The 11,620-nt window shown below is 31.7% G+C and overlaps 1 protein-coding gene across 1 annotated transcript; it reads right to left on the reverse strand.

Annotated features, from left to right (window-relative positions):
- Positions 1-212: 212 nt before the first annotated feature.
- On the reverse strand, positions 213-557 carry LOC132741763 (uncharacterized). The gene has a single exon (XM_060730021.1). It carries the CDS (start codon positions 555-557, stop codon positions 213-215), a length of 345 nt encoding a protein of 114 aa, XP_060586004.1.
- Positions 558-11,620: the final 11,063 nt, after the last annotated feature.

Consider the following 11,620-nt stretch of genomic DNA (forward strand, 5'->3'; position numbering starts at 1 on the left):
CCTTCCACCTGATCAGTAGATGACATCTAATAATTTCGAGGTCATTGGGTCATATGGCCACGACATATAGTATCTCGTGCACACGAGATAAATAAAAACGCACACACACACACACACACACACACATGTCATCTTTGTGCCACCGCAGGTCTGTCTTGTGAAACTAGTATGAATCCTTTCCATAAATAAATGACAATAGTAAGAAAATACTATCAAAATTCAGAAAAAAATTTAGTTGTATCAATTGGTGCTAGATGGTAGTAGTACATGATGGTAGATGGTAATAGTGGAGAGTATGGTGGAGAGTAGTAGTACATGATGGTAGATGGTAATAGTGGAGAGTATGGTGGAGAATAGTAGTACATGATGGTAGATGGTAAAAGTGGAGAGTATGGTGGAGAGTAGTAGTACACGATGGTAGATGGTAATAGTGGAGAGTATGGTGGAGAGTAGTAGTACATGATGGTAGATGGTAATAGTGGAGAGTATGGTGGAGAGTAGTAGTACATGATGGTAGATGGTAATAGTGGAGAGTATGGTGGAGAGTAGTAGTACATGATGGTAGATGGTAATAGTGGAGAGTATGGTGGAGAGTAGTAGTACACGATGGTAGATGGTAATAGTGGAGAGTATGGTGGAGAGTAGTAGTACACGATGGTAGATTGTGGTAGAACATATCGACACTAACTTTTTCAGATGTGGTATGCCGGACCACTGGATCCAAAATTCAGGTGGTCCTTTCTGTACACAGGTGGTCCATCTTTTTTTTACTCATTTCTTTTTAAGGAAACTTAAGATTTAGAAGAACTACACTTAAAATTGGTGACAGAGACATATTTATTATTAGATTTATAACAACTGAAGAAAACATGCATTTTTTTTTATTTCAATCTTAGATCAGATAGTAAGTCATTGTAATCCTATTTAGTATTTATTATCTCATTGAAAAATACATGACAGTACTCATACTTCGGTTAAGTGACTTCTTCCGCAACTCAAGTTAGGGAATAGTGAAACCATTTGTGAATGACTTATTTCCTTACTGTTATTCAAATACTCATTGCTGTTTCATGGTACATCTTATAAGAATAATAATTGCTTTTTATAGATTTAAACTATTAAGTTATTATATTCTTGTCTTTGAAACAATGAAATATTAATGATAAACAGAAAAATCCCTACATTATAATTGAGCTTATTTTCCTCACAGATTTATTATACATGCTTGTTTGTTGATATTTATTTATTTTTGACAAAGTATTTATAACCTTTTAAAGTACTTTAAATAAGAAGAAAAAGTAGCCAAAGATTACTAGATATTTAATTTTTCCTTTGCCTTTGTTTGCACCATTATTCATGTGTTTATCCGATATCCCATAGTGATACAAAGTTATAAATTCAATGCAGTACTAGAGACATTTGAATGAATTTTATACTTTAATTTTTAAAATATTTTCCTACTTTTTTAACTACGCTGTAAGCGAGTTAATAAAAAGTTATGGATGTCTTCAGATCTTTTGAACAAATGAGATGAATGAACATATACATGTACCTGTACATCGGTGAAATGGTTTTAAACAACAATTATAGAGCACGTTTTTCGACCAAATAACCATTCTCCCAGATGAGCCCTGCACCATTTGGAAAAATCAAGTGGTCTAACGGACCAGTTGCCTGTAAAATCAGGTGGTCCTTGCCAAAATCAGGTGGTCACGGACCAATGGACCACCGCTGATGTCGAGGCCTGTAGAAATTAGTAGTACATGATGGTAGATTTTGCAATCCTTGTTCATGGTCATAGAACTTTCCACATTTACACACCTTGTGACACAAGAGTTAAACAAAGTGTTGGATATTTCTGTAGATACTTAAATGGAATTTATCATGTCAGATAGGAATATGAATATGAGTGCAGGGAATGTAGTTGTATTGAAAGGCCATCGTTTCTTAATTATTCAGCAAATTCGGACATTACTGTCCCCACTTAAATCGTTTTTGAACAACAAACCGATATTTTGTATGAAACATCGTATTTTGCTATGTCGGACACAACCGTGCAACCTTCCCCCACTCGATTTTCTACTTGTAAATATAAAGTATATAAAACAATTTCTAGAATTATTTTTTTACACTATCCCAACACTGTGCCGGGTCCCTTTGCACTAAACTAACAAAGTGAATTGACTTGAGAGTTATATACCGCCATAGACTCATGTTGGGCCCCAATAGTAACATGGTGAGAAAAATGTGCAATCTGACTTGGAATCAAAGCTGGAAAACATTGAATCTATTCTGCTTCTCTTACCCATTGACCTATAACCAGGTTTCATACATTCTTCTCCCCTAATTTTATACTGTGGAATCCCTACCATATTGAAATATCCCCACAATTTTTTTACAGCAGTACAAAGAACCTTTTACAGCTATGAAGTATCTACCATCATGTCCCAACATTTGGGCCAAATAACATAGGTTAAGAAAACTGTGTATTCTAGTGACCGGAATCAAACCCGGAACCCTCAGAATACTATATGGGGTTGTAACTGGCTGAGCTGTCTGGCTGTCGCACATCCCCACAATTTAAGATAACAGTTCTATACTGTAACATATTTTTTTATTTGAGCCCATATTTGCCTTTAAAACCTATTATGGTAAATCAATAAAGGTAAACACTTCAAAATGCATATATCATTAATTAACCTAGGTAGCTCCAGTTGGGCAAATATGCTAAATGGGGGATATACAGACAAACATGTAGTCTAGTTTGGATAAACACTATTATGTAGGCAATTTATCAATTGAAAAGATAGAATATGTTTTGTTGATACAGCTAGGGACTTTATTTTTATTTATTTACATATCTGGTCAGTCATGGGGAATATGTTTGGTTGATAAAGCTTGGAAATTTATTTTTATTTATTTACAGCTCTGGTCAGTTATGTGAGATCTTCAGAACTCATTTTTTCAGTTATTGATATTTTAGGTTTTAAGGGAACTTAGAATATTATTTATGCTAAATTGCTTGAAAACTGAACATTTATCTAAACAATTAATTTAAAAAAATTTTGGTGTTGTTGGTCATACTTCAACATGCTCTAGGAGGATCCCAAGTCAACTCTCTTAATATTAATAGCTTTGATTTGACTGCCCATGCAATTATTCTTTACCCTGAGTCTTAGCTAGCTAATGATTTTATGGATAATAAAGTAATTAACTTATTTGAATATTGTAAAAAGTGTCATGATTTTTTCTTTAACTTTGGGGCAGGTTTGAATTTCCTGTATTTTATATAGGCATCTGTAACTGCAACTTTCTTAGCTGCCAGGAGATCAGTAGTGTTCTAAGGGAAAGAAAATGTCTAGCAAAATATATACATGTAGTTGCAAAAATGTCATATACTGAATTATTATTTTGATTAATTCTAATATGTGCATAGATTGTAAAGTTATTTTTTGTAAAGGAGGGGCACTGGTCTCCACCTCAGGGTCCTGAACACAGCCAACCTGACCACAGAATTTTAATATAGCAGATTTTTGCATGTACTCGAATAAATTTGTGCACTTGATTTTATGGTGGCTGATTTGTGCCGTAAATTGTGCCTGCATTAAGCTTATCTGGCTTCCACAGGTCAAACTGCATCACAAGTGTGTTCAGTACCATACTTAGTTGTGCATATCGCCCGCATGTTCCTCTTCGTTGCACAAAATGGCCGCCAGAGCTAAAAATAGAAAATATCTTGTCCGACTTTCGTACGTCAAACTGCACAGGGGATTTCAATGAAACTTTAAATAAGTGATCAGTACTTTCCAAGTTATGCATACTGCCGGCACTTTCTCCTTTGCTGCACAAAATGGCCGCCAGAGCTAAAATTAGAAAAATCTTGTCCGGCTTTCATAGTTCAAATTACTGGCGGAATTTCTATGAAAGTTTGCAGAAGTGATCAGTACCATCCTTAGTTGTGCATATTGCCAGCTCATTCTGTTTGGCAGCACAAGACACCCACCAGAGCTAAAAAAAGAAAAATCTTGTCCGACATTCACAGGTCATACTGCTGGTGAGATTTCACTGAAACTTCATAGGAGTGATCAAGACTTCACATGACTCCATGAGTGATCAGTATGTATGCTGCACAAAATGGCCACAATAGCTAAAAATATAAAAAATCTTGTCTTTCTGTCAGGTCAAACTGCAGAAGGGATTTCAATTTAATTGCACAGGAGTGATCAGTACTGTCCCTTATAGTGCATATCACAGGCTCGTTGTACTTCACTGCACTAAATGGTCCTCAGGAATCATGTAACAATTATTGAATAATGAAAATATTTAAGTACATCTGAATTGATTTGATAATAGATTTCATTTTATTAATGAAATATTAAATGATAAAGTAATTAATTTGAAAATGATGAATACAGCACACAAGAATATAAATATTATTGCATCAAATTACAGTACATAAATCTGTAACATTTAAAGCTATACAAAAGGATGTACTTAAATTTGGTAATTAAGTATTGTAGGATGATTCAATTAATTGACTTTGTATAGAGTTCAAGCCAGGTCATGACTTTCATTAGATAGCATCACTGAAGACTCAATATTACTGTTTCAATATTCTATACTGCAGTCAATAAACGGCTTTCTTTAATTTTTCATCTGGCCCTAGTCTGTTGAAACATCACCTCTTCCTTGTCTCATTAATAACTTTGGAAGAAATAAGCCTTAGTTTAAGTCTCTTGTTATGGACATCAACCTTAGGCAGAAGATGACCCCTATTGATTTTGAGGTCAGTAGGTTAAAATCAACATGGCCTTGACAAAAATGGATTGTATTATCAAGCAATGTATACCTCAGTGCTTTCAGTGCTTTGATTTAAATTTTTTCTCAATATTTTTCTCAACATTGATTTTCTTGAAATATTATGGCTATTCTGGAGGCATACAGGTTAAGTACCTTTAGTATACATAATATATATATAATATATACATGTATATAAATGAAAACATTCGGATGCTTATAAATCACTTTAAAGGTGAAATGTTGATCTTCAATTAATGACAATGAGAATGTTAGTTAAGTATTTTCTTCCTTAACACTCTTTTGTTATTATAATACCTAGAAAGGTATTATATTTTCTGAAATAATAAGTTATGCGACCGAAACAGTCACTATCTGTGTAACGGTATATATATATGATCAAGGATATATCTACTTCAATAGTTTTATTTCGGTAGGAAACCGGAAAAAGCTTTTATCCTCATTATGTACATTGTTTGATAAGTGTCGAAAACTGAAACAAATATGATACATGCAATGATAATTAAAATGTTTTATACTTTCCTGTTGATCAGCTTGTAGTTTGCCGCTATATACCTAAACATGGATTAGTTTATTCTGTATACAATCATTTTAAAACATCAGTTAAATAAATTGGATAAATCCATACTAGTATATTAGTATTCTAACAACCCTCGTAATTTTGTCACTATAGACAAAGAAGAAAAAAAGGTGTTAAACTGTCAAAAAATGCATTTATTGTAGTTTAAGAGTTATAGATGTACGGTTTCGCATTGCAATCTTTGTTCATAGTCATAGAACTTTTTCACATTTAGATACCTTGTGAGACAAGAGTTAACTATTTGATACGCATAGGAAAAAAGTGTTGAATATTTCTGTTGATACTAAAATGGAATATATCATGTCAGTTTAAAAAATAACCACCCCTCTATTGAAATGATTTTTTGGTAAAATGTATTTTTCCCCTTCAGGGGGAGTGCGGGAAACACTGACCCCAATTGTTTTTTTAATTTTTTCACCCAATTCGGAAGTTTAAAAATTTTTTCCCTCAAACCCGCTCTGAAGAAACATTTGCAGGGGCGGGGACAGAATCAATAAAGAAAACCCCGGTTTGATAGAATTAAAAGTTTACTATAAAATCTAACTTTTTAAAGCGGGCAAATAGGTCCAAACCCTTTTTCAATGAATGGTTTTACCCATCCCAAAACTCGGGAAAAAGCGTTTACAAATTTTTTGGGCCTTTGAAAATTACAAAATACCCCTTTTTGGGGGAACTTTAAAGGGGTTTGGAATTTGCCCAAATTCATTTTCATATTAAACCAAAACCCCAATTTGAGTGCTTAGGAAATGCTACTTCGCCGACTTTAAAATACACTACAGCACGGGGGTTTTTGCCCACTTGCAGACACGGGGGTTTCCAAAGAAAAAAAGACAAAAAAAGAAAACGTTTTACATTTTTTGGGGCCCACAGTAAAAATCATGAGGGATACTGTTGCCCAATTTTTAAACCCGGAAAAGATAAACTTTAAATTTGGGTGAAGCTTTTGTAACAGATTTAATGTTCTTTCACCATTGTGTTGTTTGGGTGAATCCCAGTTTCATTTGCGTTCACTTTTAAATTTCTATTTTTTAATTTTCCAAAAGCCTTTTAAAAAGGGGAAAATTGAAAAAAAAAAAAACATTGATTTTAAACAACCCATTTTTTTTTTTGTACATTTGCAAATATCGAAAAAATCGTAAATACATTAAAGGGAATAGAAAAAATTTTTTGTTAAGTAAAAAAATTTTTAAAAAGGTTTTCTGTTTAACCCAAATGCTTGCAAAATTTTTCCCGAGAAAAATTTATAAAATGTTTTTTCCAAAAGGTCCGAGGGGATACAAAAAATTTTTGAAAATTTATTTTTCTTTAAACCCTCGGGAACTTTTTCGGGAAAACGAGCATCTCCCCCCCAAAAGAATTTTTTCCCCGTTCATTAAATTGACTTTTCGCTATTACTGTAAAAAAAATACCAAACGGGTTCCCCCTTATAAAAAAACCACCCTTTTTCTTCAACATAAATCCGACAGACGTGAAAGAGTTTTTTTATCTTTTTTTTAAACCCCCTCGTCTCTTGAAAGGGCCACAAATTGTCAGGGTTTTTAAAACAGTAACCGAAAAAAGCTTTATTTAAATCCTTTTTCTATTTTAGCGTTAATTCCACTAATATGCATACCTTTATCGTTACTTTTCTTTAGCCAAAGTATCAAGGAGAGCCTTCGTAAAACATTTCACACAGATTATTTAAAAGAGAATGGCGGTAAAGTATTAAAATTACCCATGAAATGTTTATTCTATTTCAGTGTTTTCCGGTTTCTTATAATTTTATTTAAAAAGGGTGATAAAACATTTAGGGCAAAACTTCGTAGTGGCCTTACAAATCTCTTCTCTTATTCTATAATAGTCTCGAGTGGCTCAACAATGGTGTTGTTTTCCCATAAAATCCCTTATTCTAAAAATTTAGGATTTTTTTAAAAAAAACAAACCAAAAAAATTTTTTTCCCCAACTTTAAATTTTAATTTTCTAAAATTTTTTTTTCGGGGTTTTGGGAAACAACCCCGGAAAACGATGCGAGACAAAAATTTCATAAACTAATTATTGGGGTTTTTCAAAAAAAACGTTGAACTTAGTGTAAAAATAAACAGTTGTTTAAACCCAAATAAAGGGATATAATTACAAGAAAACTCTGGCCGTGACGGGGGTTTTTCCAGATTTCCCGGGTTTTGGGGGAAAATGGAATTTTTCCCTTTCCTGACCTCTGGCCCTCAGGGGTTTTTAAAAAATTTGGTTTAAAAACCAAAAAATTTTTAATTAAACCCACATTCAAAGACTTTTCAACGATTTTTGCATAAACCCGGGGAAAATTTAAACCCCAGGGAAAATGAAGAAATCTTTTATAATTTTTAGAAAAGAAAAAATTTAAGAATCAAAAGTTTACTATTTTTTTATAGCAAAAATTTTTTTTAAAAACTTTTTAAAAAAGGGGATGAGGGATATATAGATTTAGTTGAAACATTTTTTTAACATTCGAACGGGGGGATTCATAAAAAGGGAAAACGTTTTGGGGTATCGGGGGAAAGCGTTTGGGTCGCCCTAATAAAAGATACTTTTAAATTTCAAAGAATTAGCCCAAAAATTTAAAATTTAAAGAAACACAAGAACATTTGCCATTGAAAAAATATGAATATTTAACTTGTATAGGTGAGAAAGATAAATTTCAAATCCAGACAAGACGTGCATTGTTTAAATTGAAATTTAGATACGGGGGAGAAGCCGGGTATGTAGTCCCAAAAAAAATGCCCGGAAGAAAAAAATTTAGGGGGTTTCGGGGTTGAGAGGGGTTTTATAAAAAATTCTGTCCCATTTCCATAACATTTTTGATATATTGAAAGATATATATTCCTCTAAAATATAAAAAGACTGCTCTATCTTTTTAAATAAAGGGAAAATTCCGCGGGGAAATTTTTATAAAAATTTTCCCTTTAAAGCCCTGATTTAGTACTTCTTTTTAATAGAATTAAAAAGGGAGAGGCCCAAAAATTTTAAACAATTGTGTTTTTTCACCGGGGGTTCATCACTAGATCCCCTTTAAATTCGCAACTGTCATTTTAAAATGTTTTTTTTTCTCGCAAACTGTTTTTTCCTCTTTTAAATTTTCTTGCAATTGATTTAATTTTTTTTTTTCGGGTCCTTTAAAAGGGAATTTAATAAAGGGGAATTTTTTTAAGAAGTTTTTTTATTTTAAATTTTTGAATCGATATAGGAAATTTTAGTAACTTTTTTTAAAACAAAATTTAACATCTAATACGCGTTAGTTTTTTATAAATATTTTAGATTGTGATTTTAAAAACGCTAAAAATTTTAAAGATTTTTTACCTTTTAAATGATTGTAGGGGACAAGACCAAAATTTTTTTTTCCCTACGAACGGAAAAACATGTAGCTGTAAGAACCATTTTTTTTCGTTTTTTTTTAATGTTTTTAAATTTCTTTTAAATCATTTCTTTTTCATATTTCTTTTGAATATTTCGTTAAACGGTACACGAGCAGCGTTTGAGCAGTACCTCTAGACGCTTGCAGAAATCATAATCACAATGTAGATGAAGTAGAAAAATATCGTTTTTTTCGCCGGTTCAAGATTACATTTTTTGCTCATGTTACTGTATAAATTGTGAAGAGGGAAAGAGTAAGATGTGTGTAAGTGCATTTCTGGTGGGTGAAAATGTATGATTTTAGCATTTAATCTTTCATGCGCTTTGTTTAGAAATTTTATTTGTTTAAACGAAATCCTATTTTGTTTAAAAGAAATGAAACACTTGTGACAGCAGAAAACTAAGTATGGATAACGATTGCATAAGAGGATGTGTATATATAATTATCATTATGTACCAGTTTTAATGCATAACAATATCATAATTATGTTGTATGTTAACATTGATATATTATAAATTTGTTTTTATTGCATGATTTATTTTTGTAAACATTTATGTACATACTTTATAAATGCTTAAAGCAGCACGCCTCTAGATTCATGCTTATTTTCATGAAATTTAAAAAAAAAAGTTTTAAAAGTAATAAAAATGAATTTGCTTAATGAAAGTAATCTACACATCACCAACATCACTCACAACCAAAAAAAAAAATACTAAAATAAGGTAAAATATTTTTAAAATAAAATTTACTGGCCCTTATTAAAAAAAATCAGTTAAAACACACAAAAACTTGGGAAATTATTTTTTTGAAAAATTTAATTTTTTTTTATTTCCCTTTAAACTTATTACATTTTTCCCAAGTTTGACTTTTTGAAATAGGTTTGGTTTTTTCTTTTTTTTTACTGGAGGGAAGCAGCTTAATAATTTCCCAACAAAAATTTTGCTTTTCATATATCGAGTAAAAACGGGATCTTATTCTGTTTGGGTTTAAACCCCACTGGGGTTTTTTAAAAGCATATTTAAGTAAGTTAGATAAAAATTTTTAAAAAGACGAAAGAAATTTTGGGGATTCTAGGGGTTTGTCATTTCATAAAGTTTTTGTAACTGTTTTTTTTTCGTTTTGTTTTTTCTAAACTTATGAAAATTGCTTTAAAATTTGGAAAGGTTTTTTTTCTAAAAAATGTACATTTAAATTTTTAAACCCAAGGGGGAAAGGGGGAATTTTTGGGATTTAACAATTGTTAAAAGGGAAAACTGAGGGGGCGGGGGGGTACGGTTTCGCTTTTTCAAATTTTAGAAAACAAAAAAAAATTTCCCCTAAAAAACTGCCAAAAATTTTAAACCCTTTTTCGAAACTCCAGAAAATGAAGCCCCCCATTTTTTCTTGGGAAATTTTTGGCGGTAAATTTTTTTTTTTTCCCCTCTTGTTTATTTATATATTTAATGTACATAATATGTAATTTTGATTTTTACACATGATACAAATTTTGTTTTCCCTGCCAAATTTTTATTTTTGTAAAAGTTTAAAGACCCTAAAAGAACTTTAAAATTTTTTAAAAAAAAAATACATGTATATATGTAAAAGATAATACTTGTTTCATAATAAATTTTAAAGGTTGGGTTTTAAAAGGGATGATAATTATGATAGAACTATATGCAAGTTTAATATTCATATGTCTGATTTCAAAATATATTCCTTCTATAGTAACACGATGTTGTTGTTGTTTATTTAGTTGTTGGTGTGGAAAGCCTTCATAACAGCAAGGCTTTAGTGGTTGAGCGTATTTTTCCTCATAAAGCAATAGAAATTGCTTCAGATTTGGTTTTTTCTCTCTTATTTGTTAAATAGGGCTACAGAAATAAATAACAATTAAGCTTGACGGAAACTGTAATTATACTTGACGGAAACTGTATGTAGATCTACTCCGTGTTGGAATTGATATTTGACAGTAAAAAATATTATTCATCTTCATTGAGGTTTAGGTTTCCTTAAATGAACATAAGGGATCAAAATACCGGGGAAAATAAAGGTGAGAAAATCCTTTGGGTTAACACTGCACGGAATACCGGCAGGTCAATCGGGAAAATCCTCTGCCTTAAAGTGATGAGACAAACTCAATTACCCCTTTGGGGTACGTTTAAAGAAAAATTGTTTTCCCTGAAAAAAATTAGAAAAACCATTTCCCCCAATCGGGGAAAGTCCGAAAAGTTGCCCATTTGCCTTTCAAAAATCTGAAAAAAATTCCCTAAAAAGGGGTCGAACTTCCGTGTGGACGCCAATTATTGTAGAATAACTTTTGCAATCGGAACACCCTCGGCTATTATCTATAGTCCTTATTTATCCGAAGACTGACGGAAAAAGGGCCCCAAAAGTTTTTCGATTTAAAACTTTTGCACCCCTTATAAATTTCCCAGGATTTTTTATATGTTAAAAATCTTTTTTACATGATATTCCCACCAGAATTTTCGGGATTTTTACTGAACAGCTTTCCCCCAAATATCTTTCTTCAAAAACACGAGGGTAAAACCCAAACTTTAAATTAATTTTGGGAAATCCAAAACTCTAATTAACACCCCTTAAAAAACCGAGGGAAATTTCATTGGGTTAAAGAACAATTTTTTCTTGGGATTTTAAAATAATGTCCGGGAATGAATAAGCGCGGTTTTCCTTTTTAAATCAAACAGTTTTTAGAAAATATAAACCCCTAAAAATTTCTGACCCTATTTTTTATGACAATGAAAATCGAAAGAAATTTTTTTAAATTTTTTTTTTTTATTCCTTTTTAAAAACAGTGCAGTTGTTTCAAAATAAACATGTAAATCCGGGGATTTTTTTAAACCCGGGGTTTTAAAAG

The sequence above is a fragment of the Ruditapes philippinarum genome, unplaced genomic scaffold (assembly GCF_026571515.1).
Source record: "Ruditapes philippinarum isolate M1 unplaced genomic scaffold, ASM2657151v2 ctg925_1_1_1_1, whole genome shotgun sequence".
NCBI lineage: Eukaryota > Metazoa > Mollusca > Bivalvia > Venerida > Veneridae > Ruditapes > Ruditapes philippinarum.